The 27,911-nt window shown below is 43.7% G+C and overlaps 1 protein-coding gene across 2 annotated transcripts; it reads left to right on the top strand.

Annotated features, from left to right (window-relative positions):
- Positions 1–23,234, top strand: setd3 (SET domain containing 3, actin histidine methyltransferase). Of its 2 annotated transcripts, none has more exons than XM_069688129.1 (12): positions 1–1,598; positions 2,892–2,984; positions 3,119–3,267; positions 3,480–3,552; positions 4,898–5,154; positions 12,600–12,658; positions 13,037–13,151; positions 13,378–13,452; positions 13,969–14,135; positions 17,088–17,173; positions 23,012–23,060; positions 23,162–23,234. In XM_069688129.1, the coding sequence occupies exons 1-12, from the start codon at positions 1,496–1,498 to the stop codon at positions 23,190–23,192; spliced, it is 1,257 nt and encodes a 418-aa protein (XP_069544230.1). In that variant the 5' UTR covers positions 1–1,495; the 3' UTR covers positions 23,193–23,234. The 2 variants fall into 2 exon arrangements, with proteins under 2 accessions (XP_069544230.1, XP_069544229.1); XM_069688128.1 differs by lacking the exons at positions 23,012–23,060; positions 23,162–23,234 and adding exons at positions 17,832–17,992; positions 18,224–19,661 and having other exon boundaries at positions 989–1,598.
- Positions 23,235–27,911: the final 4,677 nt, after the last annotated feature.

The raw sequence follows: 27,911 nt of genomic DNA, 5'->3' as shown, positions 1-27,911 counted from the left end.
TGCCGGCCTCCGGCTCTGTTGCTTTCCGTCTTTATGAGGACGTAGTCATTCCTCCCACCTACAAATGTTCCACCATAGCGAGCCTCTGGCCCGAGCACCACCGTGATGGGAAGCCAGAGCGTGACTTTGTTTTTCCCCCAAAAACCAGAAGGACGAATGTCCCCGGGGCTGAAAACAGCTGACAGATGATCAACTAACAGGAACACCGAAGACACGCTTGTGTTCAGTGTTTTTATGTTTCATTTCTGACTCGGCGCCGTGAGCAGCGTTGGATTGAGTTCAGCTCGTTCAGGAAGCCGACATCTCCGTGATCAAAACATTTGAGCTGAGGGAGAAAATCTGAGGTTTTGCTGAAGCTTCCTGTAAATTCTGTGCACACGTCATCTGTTTCCTCCTGATTCAGATTCTGCTCTTCCTCAACTTTCTTCCACTTCTTTCACTGTTAAAGTGTTTTTCTTGTTCAGAGTCGAGCTGTTAATCAGTGATTAGATTACTTTGTCATCTACTGTAGATAAACCAGACTGAACTTGAACCTGCAGTTTGAACATAAGCTGAGGGTTTATTTACTTAAAAGGAAAATAGAAAGCATGAGAGCAATATGACTGAAATTATTGTCTTGATTACTTTAAATGTTAAATACTGATTCTCTCTACGTTACCCGACACCAGACTCTTTAAAAGTGTGTAAAAGACTTCAGATGCTTTTTAATTCCAATCATCCGTGTGGACATCAGAAACTCTGTTGGAAGCAGAGACACATGTTTTTGTATTAGATCATTTCCTGAATGAGAACAGCTGACTCACAACTCTGCCTGATGGTTCTGCAATTTGGTTTTTTCCATGTTAATGTTCTGGATATTTCAGTAAACTGACTTCTTGAAAGAAGTTTAAAGATGAAGGCACACTGATGTCAAAAATATACTTTTTTTGTCTGTTTGTGTCACTATTATAAACTTGTTCATAGTTTAATAATACACATACAACTTATGAGGAAGAGTCATTTAGTGGTTGCAGTGTTCGGCTTTTCCATATTTTAATGTCAATAGATGCTCAAGAACATGTAGTTGGTTCCATGTTAGAAGTTTAGTGCTTTGAGATAAACAGTAGGTGGCGCTAATTATCCACAAACCGTAGAAGAAGAGCACCAAATATGACCTTTCTGTTAGTTTCATCTCGATGTTTTTATAGACGTGAATGGAAACGCCTCTTAATAATTGTGCCGGGCCTCCTCGCCACTAGGTGTCACTACATCCTTCACACTGCTCCAATGAAACAGAAGAGTTGTGCCGGGATCATGTGGTTGGTTTGTCTTTGTGATGTGGAGCAGAGAGTCAAGAGAAACTTTATTTTCAAGATTACTGACTTTAATCAGTTTGAAGTGAATATCATGTGACCTGTTGATTGTCAGAGAGCTTCACAGTCATCATGATGACGAGTTGGTGACATGCTGACAGTAATAATGTGTTTGTGTCTCAGCCCAGTCGACCATCAGCACCATGGGGAAGAAGAGTCGGGTGAAGATCCAGAAGTCGGGCTCAGGAGGGAGCGCTGTGGTTTCCCCCAAGGAGATGATGAACCTCATCTCAGAGCTGCTGCAGAGTACGTCCACCTCATACACCTGTCTTTACCTGGGGACATGTGTCCTCTACACACCCTGTCCACCTCATACACCTGTCTTTACCTGGGGACATGTGTCCTCTACACACCCTGTCCACCTCATACACCTGTCTTTACCTGGGGACATGTGTCCTCTACACACCCTGTCCACCTCATACACCTGTCTTTACCTGGGGACACGTCTCCTCTACACACCCTGTCCACCTCATACACCTGTCTTTACCTGGGGACACGTCTCCTCTACACACCCTGTCCACCTCATACACCTGTCTTTACCTGGGGACACGTGTCCTCTACACACCCTGTCCACCTCATACACCTGTCTTTACCTGGGGACATGTGTCCTCTACACACCCTGTCCGCCTCATACACCTGTCTTTACCTGGGGACACGTCTCCTCTACACACCCTGTCCAACTCATACACCTGTCTTTACCTGGGGACACGTCTCCTCTACACACCCTGTCCACCTCATACACCTGTCTTTACCTGGGGACACGTCTCCTCTACACACCCTGTCCACCTCATACACCTGTCTTTACCTGGGGACATGTGCCCTCTACACACCCTGTCCACCTCATACACCTGTCTTTACCTGGGGACACGTCTCCTCTACACACCCTGTCCACCTCATACACCTGTCTTTACCTGGGGACATGTCTCCTCTACACACCCTGTCCACCTCATACACCTGTCTTTACCTGGGGACACGTCTCTTCTACACACCCTGTCCACCTTCCTGTCTTTACCTGGGGACATGTCTCCTCTACACACCCTGTCCAACAGAGCTGTCCTCCATGTCTTCTGGGAGAATTCATATGTTTGAATGATGTATATTTGATTCAAAGTCCGTCTTGTTCCTGTTTGATCATCACTCGGCAGGATGACGGATGTTCAGAGTTTAAATCACTTTAACCTGCTGAAAGTTTCTCTGTGCTCACTGACAGTCAGATTTTAAAGGGCGGGGCTATGAGCATGATTTGTGACATCACATATGGCCCAAATTTAACTAATATAAGTGATGTGGAAACTTTGACACACTGAGAACGGACTGTGAAGCAGGAGACATCTTGTGTCCAGCAGTTAAACTTGTGAAATTAAATATATTTGCATTTTCATGCTGATGTGTAATTTTTAATTTTTAATTACACATCAGCGTTTTAAACTTCAGTGACATGTGCTTCCACATGTGAGGCTGGAGGCCTCCTCACGCTCTTCATGGGGTCAATGTTAAAGTGTGTCTGTTTGGTTAACTTGAATGTGAATGTGTCCCCAGAATGCAGCAGTGCAGCGCCCTCTGCTGGTAAAGAGTGGGAGGAGTACATCCAGATCAGAGGCCTGGTGGAGAAGATCCGCAAGAAACAAAAGGGTGACGCCACTTTTCTACCTTTTCACATGAAGATTATTTGTGTCGGTCTAGAAGTCAGAATCAGTATTAGACTTCACATCAATCACAAATAGGATTCAGTGAAGAAACCTCATTTTGACCGTGTGTGTGTTCAGGTATGTCCGTAGTGTTTGAGGGCAGCAGGGAGGACTACTTCCCAGATCTGATGTCCTGGGCTCAGGAGAACAGGGCGTCCTGTGACGGCTTCACTGTGGCCGACTTTGGCACGGAGGGCTACGGCCTGCGGGCCACCAGAGACATCAAGGTGGGCATGCCATTATTTAATAAAAATACTTTGAGAAGGTTTTCTCATCATTATTAAACATGTCAGCTGCTGTACTGAGTATTACTTACAGTGTGTGTGTGTGTGTGTGTGTGTGTGTGTGTGTGTGTGTGTGTGTGTGTGTGTGTGTGTGTGTGTGTGTGTGTGTGTGTGTGTGTGTGTGTGTGTGTGTGTGTGTGTGTGTGTGTGTGCAGGCAGAAGAGCTGTTCCTGTGGATTCCCAGGAAGATGCTGATAACAGTGGAATCAGCCCAGAACTCTGTGCTGGGTAAGAAGAGGATTTATGATAATTGATAACTCAGAAAAGAGGAAACAACCACATTAAGTGAATTATACTTTACAGTTTTAGGTGCGAGGTGTTTTATATTATTGGTTTCAGTGTAAAAACTCTCCTAAGGTGAACTTGTACTGCAGAGCTGAGGGAGCTGTTTCAGTCTCTACTCTATCAGCTGTTTCAGTCTCTACTCTATCAGCTGTTTCAGTCTCTACTCTGTCAGCTGTTTCAGTCTCTACTCTGTCAGCTGTTTCAGTCTCTACTCTGTCAGCTGTTTCAGTCTCTACTCTGTCAGCTGTTTCAGTCTCTACTCTATCAGCTGTTTCAGTCTCTACTCTGTCAGCTGTTTCAGTCTCTACTCTATCAGCTGTTTCAGTCTCTACTCTGTCAGCTGTTTCAGTCTCTACTCTATCAGCTGTTTCAGTCTCCAGTCTATCAGCTGTTTCAGTCTCCAGTCTATCAGCTGTTTCAGTCTCTACTCTATCAGCTGTTTCAGTCTCTACTCTATCAGCTGTTTCAGTCTCTACTCTGTCAGCTGTTTCAGTCTCCAGTCTATCAGCTGTTTCAGTCTCCAGTCTATCAGCTGTTTCAGTCTCTACTCTATCAGCTGTTTCAGTCTCTACTCTGTCAGCTGTTTCAGTCTCTACTCTATCAGCTGTTTCAGTCTCTACTCTGTCAGCTGTTTCAGTCTCTACTCTATCAGCTGTTTCAGTCTCTACTCTATCAGCTGTTTCAGTCTCTACTCTATCAGCTGTTTCAGTCTCTACTCTGTCAGCTGTTTCGGTCTCTACTCTGTCAGCTGTTTCGGTCTCTACTCTGTCAGCTGTTTCAGTCTCTACTCTGTCAGCTGTTTCAGTCTCTACTCTATCAGCTGTTTCAGTCTCTACTCTGTCAGCTGTTTCAGTCTCTACTCTATCAGCTGTTTCAGTCTCTACTCTGTCAGCTGTTTCAGTCTCTACTCTATCAGCTGTTTCAGTCTCTACTCTGTCAGCTGTTTCAGTCTCTACTCTATCAGCTGTTTCAGTCTCCAGTCTATCAGCTGTTTCAGTCTCCAGTCTATCAGCTGTTTCAGTCTCTACTCTGTCAGCTGTTTCAGTCTCTACTCTGTCAGCTGTTTCTTCTGTCATCTCTGGAATCAGTTGTTTGTCACTTTATTGGTGATGTTTTTAATTAGTTCATTTCTATTTGTTAATATTGCGTGACACCTGAATGCATCACAGCTGCAGGAGCAGCGTGCTGCGACCACTGTGTGCAGCTCTTCTCTTGTTGCTGCTTGTTGTTCAGCAGAGCGCCCCCTGTGGGTCCTCCAGGTGTTCACAGTGTATTCATGGTGTCTCAGGTCCTCTGTACAGCCAGGACCGAATCCTGCAGGCCATGGGCAACGTGACGCTGGCCCTCCACCTGCTGTGTGAGCGCTCCGACCCGGCTTCCTTCTGGCTGCCGTACATCCACAGTCTTCCTCAGGAGTACGACACGCCGCTGCACTACCAGCAGGACGACGTGCAGCTGCTGCTGGGAACGCAGGCGGTGCAGGACGTCCTGAGTCAGTACAAGAACACCGCACGGCAGTACGCCTACTTCTACAAGCTGGTACAGGTAGGAAGATACACACACACACACACACACACACACACACACACACACACACACACACACACACACACACACACACACACACACACACACACACACACACACACACACACACACACACACTCACTCACTCACTCACTCACTCACTCACTCACTCTCTCTCTCTCTCTCTCTCTCTCTCTCTCTCTCTCACTCTCTCACTGTACACACACACCTGGAACAAACAGGCTGAGTGTGTTTCCACGGTGATGAGATGCTTTTTAGACTCATGTCTTTATTACAAACGTTTATCTGACTTGTAGTTTTTTGAAATGGTTCCATGTGAACAAATGAAAGTTTGTTTTTGGATCATCTGGCTGTGGACCGAAGCGTTTTACTACAACCTGCTGTTTCCTGGCTGACCCAGTCGATGTCACGACAGAACAAATAACGAGTGTCTTTAACATTAATCACGTGGTGAAATAACCTCCTTTAAAAGAGCACTAGTTATCCATATTATTAGGAAAGATGGAATCTGCCAACTGATCTTTATTCATACGGAAGCTGTCAGTTTGATTCGAGTGCCTGTGATAGTATGAGACCTCCCAAGTTACTGTAGTTGAGTATATAAATATAAACATATAAATCTAGAGTCGTCCTTTAAAGTAAACTGGGGATCTCATCACGCTGTCTGAAACTGCTGTGATTGCTTTTCCTCTTCATCTGGCAACTTGCGAGGATTATTTTGAAGGACACTATTATTTCATCTTTATATATGACCATCAGACTTTGGCTTTGTTTTCCACATCTGTAAGAACTCAGCTTCATGTGGCCGTTTGTCTTGATGCTCTTTTCTATTTCATGTACAAGTACTTGAATGTGATAAAACATCAACCAGGATAGAAGTGACATTTTCTGACTCGGGTCAGCAGCTGAGGGCGACGCCTCAGAAAAGTGTACCGAGACACGGAGGAGAGTGAGATGTGGATTTTGTGATGGCTTGATCGTCCATACGAAAAATAAAGGAACCCATAGTTGATCCGATTGGACCGAGAACATTTTGAGTCAGGTGCAGCCATACTTTTAGGTAACATGTTATAGCGTATGTAAAGAAGTGTAGCGGGTGGATGCAGTGAGTGGTCACAGCACTTCAGCACTGAAAGGTCTTAAATACAAAGACTGGGGGATAAAAACAGACGACAGAAAAGCTAAATGTGAAGTTTGTAAAAGTAGTCTAGATCCATCAAATGTCGGAGATGGAGCCCTTTGCTGCCATGGCAACAATAAAGCGTGCCGGCTTTTAATCGTTCTCACTTTGAAAATGTTTGTACAAGGATCCGTGTGTTTTTAAGGGGCGTCGGTTTAGTTACGTGTGATCAGAACTGTGCAGCAGGTTTAAGCAGTAAAACGTTTTATCCTGAAAAACACCTGTGAGTTTGTTAACTGAAGGAAATCAAATAATGTCTGTTTCGTGTCTGCTCAGCACAACGACAGTCTGTTTTTCGGTTTATTAGAGGTCATGGAGTTTCAGGTTTTTGGTTTAGTTTAGTGAGGAATCAGACACTTGACTTGCAGTGGGAACCTATAACTTGAAGCAGTAGTGAGATGAGATCATGTTTAGACAAGAAGCCATCGTAGAGTCTTTCTGTCTTTGAACGTATTAATAAGTAACAGAAACACAATGCAGTACAGCTGAACAGCATCCCAAACTGCAACTCTCCAATATGTCCAGAGAAGTTCAGTCCTGTGCCTGTAATACTCCCCTATGACCAGAGGGGGGAGCCATCGAGCCAGACTGTAGATAGAAACGAATACAGAGCTGCTGATATGAGAGGAGTTACAGACACAGCTGAACCACTGATGGACTGATCTGTCACAGCTGATGGTCACTGATATTTGACCTCCTTTATTCTCCATTTTAGTTCCGATATAAACTTCTAATCATAATATGATGGATGACAAAATGGTTTCCGTATCAGGATCAGCAGTTCTCTTTTACAATTAGTAGAAATAAGCAGTTTGTGAACTTTGAGGAGGACAGAGACGATGATTATATGATGAAATATCGGCTAACGGGCCCAGACAACAGATAGCAGCATGCTAATCTGAAAATATGCTAATGTCCCGTTATTAATCTGCAGCGTGGTGAAATACCAGCTCAGCTTTGATCTGAAGTCGAGCTTTTTCTGAGAATTAATTCTGTCTGTCAGCAGAGAGGTGTTTGTTTTAATTAGATGATGTGCAGATGGGGAACACTGATGTTTGCATAGTCCAGATTATAATATTATTTATTTTTTAAACTGTTGATTTGTCTTTTAAAAAACACTAAAGCGAATGCATTGGTGGCTCCTCTTTGAAAGTGTTGCTCCACTAGGGGGCAGTGTTGGCATCTAAACTGTGCAGTTGTCCTGCGGGATGTCAGTCACTGACCTGTCACTGTTGGTTTCAGCTGGAGTTGTATTACCAGACCGATGTTGTGATTTATCCCTTTATCCTGCTGGTTCTGACACTTCCTGTGTTCATGTGTGGGACTTTGCTGTGTTTGTTTTTGTTTACGTACTGTAGCTCCATAGTGAAGCTCCCAGGATGTGTTCAAATCTCTGCACAGACATGTTAATCTCTCCCGACTGGGTTGAATTGTTGAATTGTTGGAGACTCTGAGGACGTAACCGCTCAAACTTTCAAACAGTCTCTCAAAAAGTGACAGAAATAGGTGGAGGTTGTTATTTTGAGTTAAAAAATCTATTTACAATGGCTGAATAAAGCCTGAATGAGTTGTCTCATGATTATATGGAATCAGTGTCAGTGCAGAAAAAGCATAGAAGTTGTATTTTTAGTCATTTAAGTGCAAAGTTTATGAAGGAGGAACAATTTGAGGGCTGAAATCAGTAATTGTTCGTGTGCACTGTCTTATTTAAATATTTGTATTGAGGAAATCACTTTTTAAACATTTGTTGTGTCGCTGCATCGGCGTTGTGTTTGCAGTTTTTCTCTTTGGTCAAACAAACATTGTCATAAATGTTGTGTCTCATATTTTGACAGTAACATGTCAGAGTTTCTGATCGAGGTGTGGATGGAAGAGGACACACACACACACACACACACACACACACACACACACACACACACACACACACACACACACACACACACACACACACACACACACACACACTCACACTCTCACACACTCACACACACTCTCACACCTCGGGGTAATACAGTGTGGTCACATCATATTTCACCTCTGCAGCTGAATAGCTACTGTGTGCGCTGACACTGATTCATCCCTACAGGTGAGTGCAGAGGATCAGGCCTGTCAACTTAAACAAAGTGACCAAGTAACCCCCCCCCCCCCCACCTGCCCCCTCCCACCACCACCACCACCAACCCATAAATCAGCCAGGTTGATGAATGGGCTGATATTAGCTGTTAGCAGATAAATGGCTATCATCGTAGAGGAGTTTATGAACAGAGGAGTGATGACTTTATTCCAAATGTCTGACACAAAACTCCTCTTTTGTTTAAACATGTTGGTTTGGCATCACTAGATCTCTGGAAATATTAAATATTAAACATATTGGTCAGACTGTAATTATGATACTAATAATCGTGGGTTAACTGTTAAATTCAATGTTTTGTCCTTGTTTGTGGGGAAAACCAGCAGATCTCAGCTGCCATTGATCCAGAACTGACCCATAATGTCAGAATCAATGATTGAGCCAGTTTAATTGATCAGTTTTTATCTTCAGCTCAGTTTGATTCACATCCAATGGGACAGATTTTGCTCTGTGATTCAAATGTCAAATTAAAGGAGAATCACTGCCTGCTCCTCCAGTTACAGTAACTACTATACTACTGTACTACTATACTACTGTACTACTGTACTACTATACTACTGTGCTACTGTACTACTGTACTACTATACTACTGTACTACTGTACTACTATACTACTGTACTACTATACTACTGTGCTACTGTACTACTATACTATACTACTGTACTGCTATACTACTGTACTACTATACTACTGTGCTACTGTACTACTATACTATACTACTGTGCTACTGTACTACTGTACTACTATACTACTGTACTACTATACTACTGTGCTACTGTACTACTATACTATACTACTGTACTGCTATACTACTGTACTACTATGCTGCTGTACTACCATACTACTATACTGCTGTACTACCATACTACTATACTGCTATACTACTGTACAGTATAGTATAGTATAGTATAGTATAGTATAGTCAGTACTATACTACTGTTCTGGAGGATGTCACTGGTGGTTTGGTCTGTCTGCACACATCAACATACATCTGTGTGTGTGTCTGCTCGTACATACATCCAACACACTGGGGGAGAGAGGGAGAACTGGGGGAGGACAGGGGAGAGAGAGGGGTGGGAGGGGGGGTACATTCAGGTCAATTCAATTCAAAGCCAATGTGACAAGCTCATTTTCCAGCCAGGTCATCTGAGGAGGAGGAGGAGCTGGGGACAAAACAAGGAGGCGGGAGCAGTGTGTGTGTGTGTGTGTGTGTGTGTGTGTGTGTGTGTGTGTGTGTGTGTGTGTGTGAGTGAGTGAGTGAGTGAGGATGGGACACACATCTCCATGAGCCTCCTCGCTTCGTCTCCATGTCGAGCCGCTACACCGAGTTGTGTGTGTTCTGGTATTACTCGCGTTGTGGGGACCTGAAATCTAAGACTTGGTTTCGTGTTTGGTTAATGCTCAACGATTAGCAGGTGAACTGAGATGACGCTTGTAGTTCTTTCACTGATCTTCATCCTGATAGTAAGGCTGATGAAGAAAGAAATCTGGCTGCCCATCGATAGCTGTAACCTGACTGCACCACAGGCCTGTCAATCATTACATTACATTTCATTAAGCTGACGCTTTTATCCAAAGCGACTTACAATAAGTGCATTTCAACCATGAGGGTACAAAACCAGAACAACAGGAATCAAGAAAATACAATTTCTTCCATCAAACAGACACGCCCCCCAAAAACAGGTGTTCTTGAATCTTCTTTTCTAATGAATGAGGGATTATTTTCAGATGGACCTCCAGAAAACTAATAAGAAGGAGTGACTTTAGCTAACAACACCGAGATAACTGATGGACACATTTTATTCACTTTGGATTTGATGAGAGAAGTTGAATGGGAGTCTATGGAGCCGGAGGCTTTTTGGAGCCGACCTCTAGTGGCACTCGCTGGTATTGCAGCTGAAGACACTTCTGGATCAGAACCATTTTACAGACCTGAAGATACGAACTCTTTTATAAACAGTCTGTAGTTTTATATCCAGTCTGTAGTTTTTTCTGTAGTTTTATATCCAGTCTGTGTTTTATATCCAGTCTGTAGTTTTTTCTGTAGTTTTATATCCAGTCTGTGTTTTATATCCAGTCTGTAGTTTTTTCTGTAGTTTTATATCCAGTCTGTAGTTTTATATCCAGTCTGTAGTTTTATATCCAGTCTGTGTTTTATATCCAGTCTGTGTTTTATATCCAGTCTGTGTTTTATATCCAGTCTGTAGTTTATATCCAGTCTGTGTTTTATATCCAGTCTGTAGTTTTATATCCAGTCTGTAGTTTTATATCCAGTCTGTGTTTTATATCCAGTCTGTAGTTTTTTCTGTAGTTTTATATCCAGTCTGTAGTTTTATATCCAGTCTGTGTTTTATATCCAGTCTGTGTTTTATATCCAGTCTGTAGTTTATATCCAGTCTGTGTTTTATATCCAGTCTGTAGTTTTATATCCAGTCTGTGTTTTATATCCAGTCTGTGTTTTATATCCAGCCTGTGTTTTATATCCAGTCTGTAGTTTTATATCCAGTCTGTAGTTTTATATGCAGTCTGTGTTTTATATCCAGTCTATGTTTTATATCCAGTCTGTGTTTTATATCCAGTCTGTAGTTTTATATCCAGTCTGTGTTTTATATCCAGTCTGTGTTTTATATCCAGCCTGTGTTTTATATCCAGTCTGTAGTTTTATATCCAGTCTGTAGTTTTATATCCAGTCTGTGTTTTATATCCAGTCTATGTTTTATATCCAGTCTGTGTTTTATATCCAGTCTGTAGTTTTATATCCAGTCTGTAGTTTTATATCCAGTCTGTGGTTTTATATCCAGTCTATGTTTTATATCCAGTCTGTAGTTTTATATCCAGTCTGTAGTTTTATATCCAGTCTGTGTTTTATATCCAGTCTGTGTTTTATATCCAGCCTGTGTTTTATATCCAGTCTGTAGTTTTATATCCAGTCTGTAGTTTTATATCCAGTCTGTGTTTTATATCCAGTCTATGTTTTATATCCAGTCTATGTTTTATATCCAGTCTGTGTTTTATATCCAGTCTATGTTTTATATCCAGTCTATGTTTTATATCCAGTCTGTGTTTTATATCCAGTCTGTGTTTTATATCCAGTCTATGTTTTATATCCAGTCTGTGTTTTATATCCAGTCTATGTTTTATATCCAGTCTGTAGTTTTATATCCAGTCTGTAGTTTTATATCCAGTCTGTAGTTTTATATCCAGTCTGTGTTTTATATCCAGTCTGTGTTTTATATCCAGTCTATGTTTTATATCCAGTCTGTAGTTTTATATCCAGTCTGTAGTTTTATATCCAGTCTGTAGTTTTATATCCAGTCTGTGGTTTTGCTGCCCCACTGGAGGATCTTTGAGAGTATTTTCTATCGCATATCCAGCTCATCTTAAAAACATCAATGTTTCTGCATGTTGTTCTCTGATTTATTGATCCGCTCTACAACAAGCTCATTCTTTAATCAACTGGAAATCAGACTCGGTTTCAGCAGTTTTATTCATGTGTCTGGCACCTCTAGCCTTCCTCACAGACTAAGTATTCCTGAGCTTCTACTCTTTCTCACTTTCTCTCTGTCGCCCCCTCCTCCTCCTCCTCCTCCTCCCCCCTGCTCCCTCCCTTTGTCTCCTCCTTTTCTGCATCATGTATTCCACTGAACTCCTCTCTTTCTCTCTCTTCTGCTTAAGCTCAGGACAGTTTGCAAATGGTTCTGGTAGGTGGTGACTGTGGCTTTAAATGGAGGAACCAGTGGTATTCACACACACACACACACACACACACACACACACACACACACACACACACACACACACACACACACACACACACACACACACACACACTGATTCAGGCCCAAATTGATGAGGCAGATTTATGACTGCTGCTGGCCACAACAAATTAAGTTGACAGTGATGTATGTGGGGGGTCCAGTGTCACACTGCACTAACAGACCACACACACACACACACACACACACACACACACACACACACACCGTGGTGGCCCCCTACTCCCAGTCCCTCTTGTTAGGCGCCCCTGTCAGGCTGCCCCCCTCCAGCATACCTGCATAATGAAAGTCCTCATACTGATTTGTGTTTTTTCCTTCTTCCGCTTGTCCACCTTCTTCTCTGCATCCCCAGACTCATCCGGCCGCCAGCAAGCTGCCCCTCAAGGACAGCTTCACGTTTGATGACTACAGGTCAGTGTGTGTGTGTGTGTGTGTGTGTGTGTGTGTGTGTGTGTGTGTGTGTGTGTGTGTACATGTTTGTGCATGTAAACTGGAGCAAAAGAATAATTTAGCATTATTACAGCTTTGTGCTTACAGGAATAGTAACATCTAGTGTTAACAGGAGGCCCCACGACACTACAGGAGACAGTATTATTGTGATTTTAAACATTTTGCGATATGATGAGTAGTGCATTAATTCATAGTATAGTATTAAGGTATATATTTAGATTTCTTTCCTTTAATCCTTGCAGGACTTGTTGTAGTTATGCATTCACAGTTTGTATTTTACTTTTAATTTCCCCAAAAACGGCTTTATATAAACTAACTCTGATTGGTTGTGTGTGACAGGTGGGCGGTGTCCTCTGTGATGACCCGTCAGAACCAGATCCCGACTGAGGACGGCAGCCGGGTCACTCTGGCGCTCATCCCCCTCTGGGACATGTGCAACCACACAAACGGGCTGGTAAGGTCTTTACCTCACACTCTGACACACAAACACACACACATTATTGTAAAGTGATTATTCATAATTTCAGTAATAAATGGTTTCATTATCAACAAGTGGTCTGTTAAAGTGACCGTTTGGTTCTTCATCATCAGAGTGAAGGAGTCTGAATACTTTCTGACTGAAATATATATTTTAAACTCTGGTAAGAGTTGAGTTTGTAAAATCATTTGTGATCCTGCAGATCACCACCGGTTACAACCTGGAGGATGACCGCTGCGAGTGTGTGGCGCTGCAGGATTATAAGGAGAACGAGCAGGTGAGGAGACACTTCACCGTCTGTCTGCTTCGTTGTGTTAAACCTGTGATGACGGTCTTCTTTCCTCTCAATGCACACGCTGCGTAAATCCATTCACAAATCATATATTATATCATTCTCAGAATTGTTTCATTTTGAAGTTTTCTTCTGCATCACATGACTCTTGATGATTACAGTCTGTATCCATGGTTACAGTGCAAACAGGAACTCGTGGTAGTCATGACTCCATGACAGCAGTCAGTGATATTTCATGTTTTTGTTTTGTTTTTTTTAAAGGGATATTGCACTGATTTTCAACCTCGGCATGCGTTTCCAGCTGTTTGAATGTTGAGTAGAACAAAGCTGTTAGTGGTTTTTGAAATAATTTTTTTTATATTACAATACAAGTAGTTAACAATAAGACATATTACTTAAGACAGGACCGGGTGTCGTGAAATAATTCAGTAAATAAACTGTATGTGTTTGAAAGGGTTCGATGACGACGATTGTGACGCTGATGGTTTGTCTTTCCTGCAGATCTACATCTTCTACGGCACGAGATCCAACGCCGAGTTTGTGATCCACAACGGCTTCTTCTTCCAGGATAACGCCCACGACCGAGTAAAGATCAAGCTGGGAGTCAGTAAGAGCGAACGCCTCTACGCCATGAAGGCCGAAGTTCTGGCTCGAGCCGGCATCCCCGCGTACGTTCCCCTCTCTGTCGATGAGTTTCCTCCTCTTTCCTCTCCTTCTCTATGAACCGGTTCCCTCCACAGCCTTTAATGTGGGTCAAGGAGTGCTCCGGGCTCCCTCCAACTCCGTTTACCTTCCACAAAGCTGCGCTGCACTTTTGTCTTCCAACAGCAGATATTTCAACCAATTAGGCCCCACTTTGGCATAATTGAAGCACATAACATAAATGTTGCAGCAGATCTTTTTTTTTTCCCTCCCACCCCACCAAGTATCAATTTACCATCCGCCCCAAAGCTTTCATCACCAAGAAGCTTAATCATTTTATCATTAGCCCCTTAATTTTATGCAGCATTCTCCGCGCGACATTTTTAATCAGACGCCTTTAATCTCTTATTGATGACAGTCGAAATCTCAACGGTGGAAATTAAGTGAAACAATCCCCATGGTTGCCGGGGCGCTCTATTAAACTGACAGATCTGCTCGTAGATCATTTTCAAAGGAAAGAGCAACAGATTCGGAGTCGGGCCTCGCCAATGTGTCGTGAGGCTGCTATCAGAAAAACTCTCCTCTCAACCTCAAAAACTCTCCTCACAACCTCAAAAACTCTCCTCACAACCTCAAAATCTCTCCTCAACCTCAAAAACTCTCCTCTCAACCTCAAAAACTCTCCTCACAACCTCAAAAACTCTCCTCACAACCTCAAAATCTCTCCTCAACCTCAAAAACTCTCCTCACAACCTCAAAATCTCTCCTCACAACCTCAAAAACTCTCCTCAACCTCAAAAACTCTCCTCACAACCTCAAAATCTCTCCTCACAACCTCAAAAACTCTCCTCACAGCGTCAAAAACTCCTCAACCTCAAAAACTCTCCTCACAACCTCAAAATCTCTCCTCAACCTCAAAAACTCTCCTCACAACCTCAAAATCTCTCCTCACAACCTCAAAAACTCTCCTCACAGCGTCAAAAACTCCTCAACCTCAAAAACTCTCCTCACAACTTCAAAAACTCCTCACAGTCACAAAAACTCTCCTCAACCTCAAAAACTCTCCTCACAGCCTCAAAAACTCTCCTCAACCTCAAAAACTCTCCTCAACCTCAAAAACTCTCCTCACAACTTCAAAAACTCTCCTCAACCTCAAAAACTCTCCTCACAGCCTAAAAAACTCTCCTCAACCTAAAAAACTCTCCTCACAACTTCAAAAACTCTCCTCAACCTTAAAAACTCTCCTCACAACCTCAAAAACTCTCCTCACAACCTCAAAAACTCTCCTCAACCTCAAAAACTCTCCTCAACCTCAAAAACTCTCCTCAACCTCAAAAACTCTCCTCACAACCTCAAAAACTCTCCTCAACCTCAAAAACTCTCCTCAACCTCAAAAACTCTCCTCACAACTTCAAAAACTCTCCTCAACCTCAAAAACTCTCCTCACAGCCTAAAAAACTCTCCTCAACCTAAAAAACTCTCCTCACAACTTCAAAAACTCTCCTCAACCTTAAAAACTCTCCTCACAACCTCAAAAACTCTCCTCACAACCTCAAAAACTCTCCTCAACCTCAAAAACTCTCCTCACAACCTCAACAACTCTCCTCACAGTCACAAAAACTCTCCTCAACCTCAAAAACTCTCCTCACAACCTCAAAAATTCTCCTCACAGCCTCAAAAACTCTCCTCAACCTCAAAAACTCTCCTCACACCCTCAAAAACTCTCCTCAACCTCAAAAACTCTCCTCACAACTTCAAAAACTCTCCTCAACCTTAAAAACTCTCCTCACAACATCAAAAACTCTCCTCACAACCTCAAAAACTCTCTTCAACCTCAAAAACTCTCCTCACAACCTCAAAAACTCTCCTCAACATCAAAAACTCTCCTCACAACATCAAAAACTCTCCTCACAATCACAAAAACTCTCCTCAACCTCAAAAACTCTCCACAACCTCAAAAACTCTCCTCAACCTCAAAAACTCTCCTCAACCTCGAAAACTCTCCTCACAACTTCAAAAACTCTCCTCACAACTTCAAAAACTCTCCTCAACCTCAAAAACTCTCCTCACAACCTAAAAAACTCTGTATATTAAATGTTTTAATATCAGTTCGTAGGATGGCAGACATGCTGAATAAATCAAAGGTATTAGTAAATAGCACGACGAGTAATATATGTTTTGTGGAAGCGATTTTTAACAGTTCTGACAGAGATCAGCTGGAGTTTAATATTTCTTTGTGTTTTACTCAGTTATAGAAATGATAGTTTTATTTCTATACAGTTTCTTTAAATCTGAATGAAGCTCACCATCCAGAAGGACATCTCATGTTTTGTGTTTAGCTGTGATTATTTTTCCATGTGATGGTCTCTGCTATTTCCTTTTATCGACGAGTCATCAGTCTCTGTGGTTTAAAGAAATAATAGAATATTTTAGGAAAAGGTTGATTTGTGGAGGTGAGCGGTTCAGATGGAGATCAGTCTTATTAAATGCAGAGCGGGAGTCCAGGACGTGTTTAGTCCGACTCCCAATCACGTCTGATTTTTCTTCATCTTGAGATGTTTTGTGAAGTTTTATGAGTTCGATGCTCCACTAACATCCATCTGCCAGTGATGGGCTGCAAAGTATTCATAAAATACTTCAACCTTTGCTTTGCAAAACTGATTATCGAGTCATAATTTACTAAATTAAAAATAAACTACAAGAAAACTTTAGTCTACTTTAGCTCAACCTCTTTAATGAAGAGGTCCTGAATAACTTTTGTCTTCTGGGAACTGAATCAGAATTTGTAAGTTGATTGTTTTCACCCATTGCTTAAAGAAATATTTCATATTTCTGTATGTTGGACAGAGCGTGTCCCCCATGAGTCCAGTCTTTATTGTTATCAGTTGAACATGTGGCGTTGTGTCCTGAACACACCGTCAGGATGATGATGTCATCTCCTCGTCTCGTTCCTCACTAACCTGCTGCTCTGTTTTCAGGTCCTGTATCTTCGCTCTGCACTGTAACGAACCGCCGATCTCAGCCCAGCTCCTCGCCTTCCTCCGAGTCTTCTGTATGACGGAGGGTGAGCGCACACACACACACACACACACACACACACACACACACACACACACACACACACACACACACACACACACACACACACACACACACACACACACACAAACGCACACACAGATACACATACACACAAACGCACGCACACACAGACACACAGGTTGATTGGCTGATTGATTGGTTGATTGATTGATTGGTTGGTTGGTTGGTTCTGAAGTGTTCAGTGATGCTAAGTCGGTCTCTGAGACAACGGGAACATCAGGATGATCCAATCATCTCAGATGTCTCCGGGTTGGAAACCTTCATGGGTCCACTTAGGTTTTAGGAACCAAGAAACCGTTATCGCTCTGCTCTGATCATCATCATCATCATCATCATCATCATCATCATCATCATCATCATCATCATCACCACCACAGAAGAAAATGTGACCCAGCAGGAGATCTAATTCTTCAGACTTTGTGGTCTCTTGCTCGGCGGCTTCTCGTTGATTTGATTCTTGTTTGTGTTTCGGGTCTGTTTGTTAAAATGAGCTTCGCCTGTCAGCTCCGAGTCTGTTTTCACCTCCACTGTGTTTCTAATGATGTCGGGCTGTTTTCTGACTCCCTTCTTCCTCAGAGTCCGATGTTCCTCCAGACTCTAACATGTTGCTGTGATTTCAGAGGAGCTGAAGGACTACCTGCTGGGTGATCGAGCCATCAATAAGATCTTCACGCTGGGAAACAGCGAGTTCCCCGTCAGCTGGGACAACGAGATCAAGCTGTGGACTTTCCTGGAGACTCGAGCTGCTCTGCTGCTGAAGACCTACAAGACCACCTCCGAGGTCAGTCTGCCGGAGTTCTGCTGAATATTCTGGGATGTCGGACTGCAGATCAGATGCAGGATTCAGTTCCCTTTAAAGGAACTGAAGACAAACGTGTTCACACCTGTTGTGAATGGCATGATTGGGGTTTTGGATGCTGTTGGAAGATCTGATAATCATTTAAGAAACTTACTTTGTGAAGTTTAATTTATACTTGGACCATCTTTTGTCATCTTTCTCGGTGTCCTCCAGGAGGACCGCTCCATGCTGGAGAAACCCGACCTGTCGCTCCACTCGCGCCTGGCGATCCAGCTCCGCCTGGCCGAGAAGCAGATCCTGGAGAAGGCGTCGGCCAGCGGGCGGGCCAAACGGATGCACTTCCAGAAGAAGCTGGAGGAGGGCGCTCCGCTGCCGCGCTACGAGGAGAGCGACATCGCTTTGCTGGAAAACACCGACGCCGACGCCAAGCTGCCGATCATCCTGCGCAAGCTGGAGGAGGTGGAGGAGGGTCAGGAGATCCAGGTGGAGGAGTACAGTCCCGTCCTGAACGGGGAGAAGGCGGTCCACGGGACGGAGACGAACGGAGACAAAGAGCGGGAGGAGAATCAGGAAGAAACGCGGGAGGAGACGCGGGAGGAGACGCAGGAGGTCAACACGGATGTTGGCTCAGCTTCGAACCGAAGTGCCAGTCGGACTGAAGAGAATCCCAAAGAGAACAGTGAATAAAAAGTTCCTCTCACGGCCACAGCTCATGATATTTATTTACTGTTGTGTCTCTTAAAGGACTCAGAAATATAGAAGCTGAAACAAAAGGAACTGTTCTGACTGAAGTGCCCCTCGGCCTTCTGGGGGTTTGATTTAACGTGTAGTTGACATGGAGACAGCTGGAGGCCGATAGCACGGCGGGCCGACCAGAACCGGTTCATACTAACTGTTTGGGAAAGAGGAAAAAGGTGAATGTTGTTTCCATGAAGCCAAAATCTCTAATTTAGTGAATTGGTTGGTTTTAGTTTGTCTCCATACGTGTCCGGTATGTTTTTGATTTGACAATTTTACGCCCTGGTGCATTGTGGGTTGTGTTGTGAAGACCAGAACTGCCCTCGGATCCCTTTATATTTTCTGGTTGAAATCATTTCAGGGGGGGAAAGTGAAGATGATGTTTCTGCTTTCTAAAATGGATAAAAAAAACAAACTTTTGTATCTTTGTGAATGTACTCTGTTAGTTGAAGTGATGATGTCACTGAGGGGAGGAGCCCTGCTGATGAAGCCATATGGAGCACAGAGGACTTGTTAGAATGAACGTTTTGAATGAAGGAGGAAGTTGTGTGTTGACTGAATGAGTGACCCCGACAACTCGCCTCATTAACACCTGACAGTCCGGAAATAATGTGCAGTTTAGATTATAAAGAATAAATATCGTAGAGACCGACGTCACATGTTCGCTGATTGCTGACCTTAAAAAAAGAAGGTTAAAGTTGTTTTGAGGCTGTGAGAGGTTTAAATAAATCCGGTTCAGATAAGTCTGATTAAATTGGTTTTTGGTATATTCTGAATGTTGGACAATATCTAGCAAGAAATATCAGAACCAAAGATGTATGTTGGAAGAAAAAGCATCTTTACAGACATGTCTCTCTTTATTTGAAAAATTGTCCGGCTTCATACATTAAATTGGATGAATAACAAAACTTCATTTTTAAGAAACAGAGATTTTTATTTTGAGTTGGCTGGTTTCTAATTCTGGAAATCTGGTTTTGGTCTTTTGGAAGTAAAAAAAAACACAACGTGTGTGTGTGTGTGTGTGTGTGTGTGTGTGTGTGTGTGTGTGTGTGTGTGTGTGTGTGTGAGGACACACTTCCTGTCATGTGACCTGGAAGCACCTCTGCTACCTGTTAAAAGCTCACCGCTGTCAATCTTTTCAAACTTTTCATTTCAAATTATTTTTAGTAAAAATGTGTTTTCAGTCAGCTGACCTCCATGTGTGACCTCGCTGCTTGTTGAATTAATTTTTAGACTTTTCCACGATCTCCTAAATCATCCACGGTGAGAAATGTGGGAGTGGCTGCATGTGGACTGAGTGGGCGGAGCCTGGAGTCAGGGTGGATTGAACAGACCGAGAACACAATGAAGTCACTGTCTCCTTCACCTGATGTATAAAATCTAACTTTCTGTCTCACCCGTGAAGTTTACGTTAAAAGGTTAAAACTAGATATTTGATGGACAGCTGCATCGTCCAATCAGTGAGCTGCTTCCATGCTGCACAGGTCGTCTCCCTGCTTTTTAAAAATACGTGTTCAGACGTCGCTGCCTGTTTCCATTTCCCTTCCTAACTTCTGCACATCTGGCAGACATGAAAGTGAAAGCAGCTTGTTAGTGAAGGTGATTGACAGCTTGTCAGATTGTGTTTGTTACAGACTGAACAGATTTATCAGAAGCTGTTCTCCAACATCGTGAACTACAGTAAACTATCGTTGAGAAGACAAACGCATGAAGTTAGTTTCAGACTGGTCGGTCCTCTTTTTCCTGAAGTGTTTTCGCTCTGTTCAAACTTTTATTTTCATTCTGTCCATCGTGGACGAGTTTGGTAAACAATTTATGATCAATTTAAATATGATTTAAAACATATTTTCTGATTGATGGTCCCGTCTGTTTGGAGCTGGACAGCCTTAACCTTGAAGATGTGTTTGTTTGATTCGTACCAGTGCCGCAGCTACACCTCATTTTCTAAATAATTGTCTGAAACCTAAACAGTGGATATTTAGCGACGTGACGTCTTCAAGCCACCGTGCAGAGCGGGAAACTACTCGCCTTAAAACAACAGCACCTCCTCGCACGGAGGGAGGCGGCAACATCCGGCCATTTGTAGGCTGAAATAATACATTTATTTTCAATATTACTGAGCAGTGTTGAGTGTCACTGATGATGTCGTCACTTCGGACCGCGCCGTGTTCTCCTTCTCAATCCTGGTTGATGTGTCACTCGTCTTTCTGCAGCTGGAAACACTTTTCATCACAAATCTGTATTTTTATGCAATTGTACCTTTTATCTGTTTGCTGCTTTTCTAAAGACCTCTGTGTGTGTGTGTGTGTGTGTGTGTGTGTGTGTGTGTGTGTGTGTGTGTGTGTGTGTGTGTGTGTGTGTGTGTGTGTGTGTGTGTGTGTGTGTGTGTGTGTGTGTGTTGTGTGTGTGTGTGTGTGTGTGTGTGTGTGTGTGTGTGTGTGTGTGTGTGTGTGTGTGTGTGTGTGTGTGTGTGTGTGTGTGTGTGTCTCTGTGTGTGTGTGTGTGTGTGTGAGTGTGTGTGTGTGTGTGTGTGTGTGTGTCTCTGTGTGTGTGTGTGTGTGTGTGTGTGTGTGTGTGTGTGTGTCTCTCTCTCTGTGTGTGTGTGTGTGTGTGTGTGTGTGTGTCTCTCTGTGTGTGTGTGTGTGTGTCTCTGTGTGTGTGTGTGTGTGTGTGTGTGTGTGTGTGTGTGTGTGTGTGTGTGTGTGTGTGTGTGTGTGTGTGTGTGTGTGTGTGTGTGTGTGTGTGTGTGTGTGTGTGTGTGTGTGTGAGCTCCTAGCTTTAAACCGGTCCTGGTGGGTACGTTGTTCTCCGTCTCTTCATGTCCAGGAAGGAAAACGTTTCCTGAATCTGTCAGCATCCAAAATACAGATTAAACTTCATCCATTTCTCAGCTCGTGTGTGTGTTGTTCTTCAAGCTCGTATCTCCTCTTCCTCTTCCTCATCTTTATCCTCCTCCTCCTCGTTCTCCTCCTCCTCCTCCAGAGACTCGAGGTCACCCTCCATCTGCCGTTCCTCTCCCGTCTCCTTTTGTTGGGGGAAAGAGGTTTATTGAGTGTATTTTCCTTTCCTCTGCCCTCTGGCCTTATTAGGAATTTATAAAAGAAACATTATCTTGAATCATTTAATTCGGGGCAATTAAATTTTGAAGTGCTGCATTCATAATTCATGTCTGTCTAAGATAAAACCCCTTTAATCCTTGAATATATGATTATAATGGGCACTGGGATGGGCAGCGGAGAGCGGAGCATGTCCAGTATTGTTAGTACTCGCTGTGTCGGTGCTGGGAGCTGATCTGGGACCAGCACTCCCACATCCTCCCGCCTATCAATTATACACCGTATTAATATGAGATGGCAGCAGCCACGGCCGGCCGGCTCAGAGCGGGACGGCACCATTGTCATGCAAGTGTTTACAGGTGTCACGCTGGTGGTGGTGGGGGTGGGGGTGGTGGGGGGGGTGAAGCCATTAGTACTTCAGGAGAGTGAGCATGGAAGATGATGGACAGGTGAGTGCTGCCTCTCCTCTACCGACCTCATCACAAAATATTCATGCAGTTTATATGTTGTCAGATATGGACTTTTGACTTAAATATTGATTTATAGAACTTTATATGACCAAATTAATTTAACTCAAGAAGAAGTATTCCAAGTTTTGTCGTTTGATTATCATCAGCAGCCGAGTTACACATATTTTTGTGACCACCGGGTTCAGCCCAACAAAAACTAATTTCACTAAAAAACAGCTAAACTCAAGTTAACGGGCGGCTAACAAAGAGAACAACCCTCAGACACCTCAGGACGTCCCGGTGGAACTCGTTGATGACAGTCTGACTCTGGGGGACGAATTCACTGTGACACAAAGAAAAACCCACCTGGTGTCTCCTGACCTGACACGCCTTCTTTGGTCTTTGACAGTGAAGCTCCGCCCCTCTTGAAACGTGATGTCATCAGAACACCTCCCAGGCTCATGGCTGATCACCTGAGTGTTGGCAGGTACATGTTGATTATCATGTGATTGACTGAAAACTCCTGATTATCATCTGATTCTAATTTCACCTTGAAATTCTCTGATAATGCTGGAGGTTCACAGAAATGCTCATTTGTTTAATTGTGTTCTCTTCGTCTACTTTTAGGACTTCAGTGGAAGTTTTAGGTCAAATCGATGCAGAAATATAGAAAATTCCAAACTCAGAAACATTGAAGAACCAATGAATGCTCTAAATTGATCTGATAAAGGTTTTCTTTCTTTATGTTTTGGAAACAGCCACCGGGTCACCAGGACGGACAGCGCAGGGCTGCATTTCTCAAAGGAGGTGAGATCTTTTCAGCAAATAAAATAAGACCATGTTTGGGGTCAGAAAGGATCAAAACTCAATATATTATCTCCATTTCTTGCCCGTTTTACTGGTTGAAGCTGTGAACAGACAGAATCAGCAGGTGGATGAAACGTACTCGGGTCTTCATGGGAACTCGGTCTGCTGCTGACTAACCGCTGCGGGTCGCCTGGTCACGTGTTCACGTGTTGCGGTTCAACACTCAGCTGCATCTGAACCGTCCGCAAATAGCGCAGAGCTGCGTGCTTTGTGCAGAGCGCTGCGGTGACGTGTCCACTGTACTCAGAGGAGCCCACACCTGAAAATATCCTCCTCACCTGCTCCATCCGCTCCACGTCTGACAGACACTTTTACACTTTCGGTTGATGTCTTTTATGGACGTCCAAATTCACATGAAAAGTTCTCACGCATCGGAAGTCTGAACTGTGCAGAAATGAGATCGATGAGTTGATCAGCGGATCAGAAACATAAATAATCAGAAACGTCGCGTCTCCTCAAACACGAGCGACGACGAGTCACCGCTGCAGGCAGCTCGTAATGGAAGAAGACATTTATTATTGAGGGGGGGGGGGGGGCTGCCCGGCGTCAGAGGTGGAGGAGATGAAGGATGGAGGCTCCGCTGGAAGAGAGAGGGATGAAGAGTAGAGGAAGAGGAGGAGCGCGTTTATCACATGCTCAGTGACCATGAAGAAACGTTCCCAGATCAGTTTAACGCTTTGTGTTTGTCCGTTACAGTGACGTCACCACCACCACCATCACTGCTCTGAGCTGTTTAAAAGGTCTGTATCTTTGTTCCAGTGAAACATTTGTTGTGATGAAGCCGATGAACTGAACCGAGCCGCCTTCAGATCAGCTGTTCATGTGGTCAAATATGGTTTGTTTGTTTGTTTGTTTGTTTTTGTTTCTGATGCGTCTGATCAGATCCGGTGATCAATACATGTTTGAGATCGTTCTGTCCCAACAGGTCTGTGAGGACTCTGGAGACTTACCGAAGGGAATTACCCACAGTTCATAGCAAAATTGGTGACGTATTAAAGGTGTTTGTCCCTCCGTCCACAACACGTAAACAAACCAAACGTGTTTTTTATCTGGAAGTGACAGAAACCTTTTAAAGGTTTTTCTTCTCCGACGCGCTGCAGCAGCGTTTTTCTACCATTTCAACCGTCATGAACTCAAACAACGATCTGATCAGAAACCTGACGATACTACGTCCCGCCCACCGATAGCTGTAACCTGACTGCACCACAGGCCTGTCAATCAAACAGACACGCCCCCAAAAACAGGTCTTCTTGAATCTTCTTTTCTAATGAATGAGGGATTATTTTCAGATGGACCTCCAGAAAACTAAGAAGAAGGAGTGACTTTAGCTAACAACACCGAGAGAACTGATGGACACATTTTATTCACTTTGGATTTGATGAGAGAAGTTGAATGGGAGTCTATGGAGCCGGAGGCTTTTTGGAGCCGACCTCTAGTGGCACTCGCTGGTATTGCTGCTGAAGGCACTTCTGGATCAGAACCATTTTACAGACCTGAAGCTACGAACTCTTTTAGAAACAGTCTGATCTTTTCCCAAACTTACAACCAGATCCTGGACTTCCTGTCTGAGCCTGACAGGTCAGTAACACTCAATCTGCAGCATTTCATTTTTAACCAAACCTCAGTCGACCAGAATCAGTATTTTGTAACTGTGAAAGTGCTGCATGTACAATGGACGCTGTCCTCCTGGTGGGAGGCTGGACGAGGTCAAAGGTCACCGGTGCAGGCAGAGTTAGAAACATTGCAGGAAATGGACGTCGGATCAGAAGTGATTGATCTGGTTGTTATAATGAAGTGTGTACGTGTGTGAGTGTGAGTGAGTGTGTACGTGTGTGAGTGTGAGTGAGTGTGTACGTGTGTGAGTGTGAGTGAGTGTGTACGTGTGTGAGTGTGAGTGTGTACTTGTGTGAGTGTGTTACTGTAGATACTTGCTGATGAGGCTGCAGGGTTCTTCTGTGTGTATATGAGTGTGTGTGTTTGCAAACATTTATGTATGTGCATCTATATGCTGTCTCCATCCCTCACACACACACACACACACACACACACACACACACACACACACACACACACACACACACACACACACACACACACACACACACACACACACACACACACACACACACACACACACACACACACACAGGCCTGTTTTATATTAAATGCACTGTAATGCTCTGACAGTTATGGCCTGGATTTCCTGGATTTCTTTTCTCTTTTAATCTGACCTGAAAACACAGAAAACAGACTGACCAGCATTAATGCTTTCTTTCTTTCTTTCTTTCTTTCTTTCTTTCTTTCTTTCTTTCTTTCTTTCTTTCTTTCTTTCTTTCTTTCTTTCTTTCTTTCTTTCTTTCTTTCTTTCTTTCTTTCTTTCTTTCTTTCTTTCTTTCTTTCTTTCTTTCTTTCTTTCTTTCTTTCTTCCTTCCTTCCTTCCTTCCTTCCTTCCTTTCTTTCTTTCCCTTCCTCCGTCCCTCCATGTCTCCTCTCGGGGAGGAGGAACATCATTCTCTATTCTCCAGGTCAGAGAGGGAACAATTAAGTGTGGAGGGCGCTGGGAGTCTGTGACAGGTGATGAATGGCCGGGCCGGCTGCAGCTGACAATATGCAGACAAGCCAGATCATTTGTAAATGGATGTGTGGAGATGGAGGAAGGGTGTTCGGATGGAGGCGAACAGAGTCAGGGGCAGGAGGAGGAGAGTGTGGGGGGTTAACCCTTCCAGGAGGATTTCTCAGCAGCGAGAGGAGGAGGAGGAGCAGGAGCAGGAGCAGCCACCTGCCCAGCACAGAGGCTCATTTGTTAGAGCTGATGGCGGCTGTGAGACAGGCGGCTGCTCCGGGGAATTCGCTGCAGGCCCGACAGCACGGAGCGTCTCTGTTGACCAACCGCTGGAACACAACTCACTGACGGGGCGAAGTCAGCGCTCAGCTCAGCTCGTTAGGGAACGCTGCTGCGGTTCCTCTCAGAGACACCAGAACACCTGATGACCGGGACGGGACGGGACGGGACGGAGGGACAACTTCCTGTGAAGGAGACTATTGACAGCAGACATGTTCCCTCATTTATGGCAGAAAACACGCAAACAACTATATTTTTAGGCTGAATTAGACTGATGTTCATCATGCGGGATTCAGAGATTTTTGAACTTTGTGACCTATCCTGGCTCTGCCCACCTCGTCAAGCTGCTGCCGTTCATTAAAACGATTTATAAAAATAAAAAACTGTTTGGTGCACACGGCAGGTAGCTGCAGCGGGGGAAGAGTGTCGGCCGGCTACGGTGCCAGCTGATTGGTTCAAATGAACCTGAGGTCTACGCCCACTAGGATGGAACGACTCTCTGAGGTCTGGTTCCCACCACGTCTTTGCATAATAGTGAAATAGTCTTTTCGTCTGTCCCTAATATTAAGGTTTATTTACATAATAATAATAATTTAAATGTTTGTCAGAGACCTTGTTCCTTAAAGGAAGTGATTTTAAGTCAGATGTCTCCATCTTTCCTTCCTGTTGTGAATATTGTTGGTAGTTTGGTTCACAGAAACAGAGCAGACTGCTGTTCATGCTTTATTTTTACATTCGTGTCCTGACTTTGTCTCTTTTTCTTGTCTGAATGATGCACGTGTGCCTAAAGCTTGTTTCCAGCTGAGCAGCACATAAGACAGCAGGAGTACAGACGGCATTTTCACCAAGTTTTTCACAATAATTTGAGATTTTTCTACCTTTTCATTTGGATTTTTCTCCTCCAAGTCTGATGCAGCTTTAAAAAACAAAGACATCAGTGAGAGTGAACATCTCTGTCTTTCTGTCTTTGGCCTCTTCGCTTGTCTTTTCTTCTGCTGTTTCCTTATTCACCTTTCTCCTCCTACACACACACACACACACACACACACACACACACACACACACACACACACACACACACACACACACACACACACACACACACACACACACACACACACACACACACACACACACACACACACACACACACACACACACACACACGAACGCAGACGTTTCTTAATTGACCTGAGGTGTCAGGGTGGACTGAAGCACTACTTAGTCACCTGACATGTAGATCAATCACTTAGTTGATCCCTAATACCCTTAACAAGGTGCGTCTGCACTGGAGGACATCTGAGACACACACACACACACACACACACACACACACACACACACACACACACACACACACACACTAACGTGGTGTCCTTGTTTTGCATGTTGATGACGGCCTGCATTGATGGATCTGTTGCTGCTGGAAGGCAGAAAAACTCTTCATTCACTCTGTAGATTAATTCTGTATACTGTGTGTGTGTGTGTGTGTGTGTGTGTGTGTGTGTGTGTGTGTGTGTGTGTGTGTGTGTGTGTGTGTGTGTGTGTGTGTGTGTGTGTGTAGAAATAACATGTTGATCTCTGTTTGGCTCAGGCAGCAGTATGACTTGATTTCTGGATAAATAGCGGTACCTCTTATTAACTTTGGTCCATTTCTCAACCAGTCTGATTTTTATTGCGATCTGATGATGTTTCTTATTTCTATTTCCTCATTAGAGATCCTCATAGTGGCGTCACAAGAAAACCCTCAAACCTTCTGGGAGAACGTTTTATGGAGTGATGAACTGTTTGCAGGAGCCGCCACCTCTGAAGAAATGAAGACTTGATGAATCATTTTGCTTCAGTACAAACAGTTTCCATGTAAAACTTCACTCGGGTTGTTTTTATGTTCCATTTAGTGTGAAGATCTGTCGGTTTGGAGAACGTGGAGAACGTGGAGAGCATGGAGA

This window comes from Brachyistius frenatus, unplaced genomic scaffold, assembly GCF_029030835.1.
Source record: "Brachyistius frenatus isolate BFR_SWC_R1_liver_20210118 unplaced genomic scaffold, ASM2903083v1 Contig_531, whole genome shotgun sequence".
Classification (NCBI taxonomy): Eukaryota; Metazoa; Chordata; class Actinopteri; family Embiotocidae; genus Brachyistius; species Brachyistius frenatus.
Note: the sequence above shows the minus strand (reverse complement) of the source record. Positions and strands in the feature narration are given on the sequence as shown.

Coding starts and splice junctions, on each gene's coding strand:
- setd3 (XM_069688128.1), top strand. CDS start 1,496: ATGGGGAAGAAGAGTCGGGTGAAGATCCAGAAGTCGGGCTCAGGAGGG. Junction 13,453..13,968: donor ATTATAAGGAGAACGAGCAG/GTGAGGAGACAC, acceptor TCTTTCCTGCAG/ATCTACATCTTCTACGGCAC. Junction 17,993..18,223: donor CCTACAAGACCACCTCCGAG/GTCAGTCTGCCG, acceptor GGTGTCCTCCAG/GAGGACCGCTCCATGCTGGA.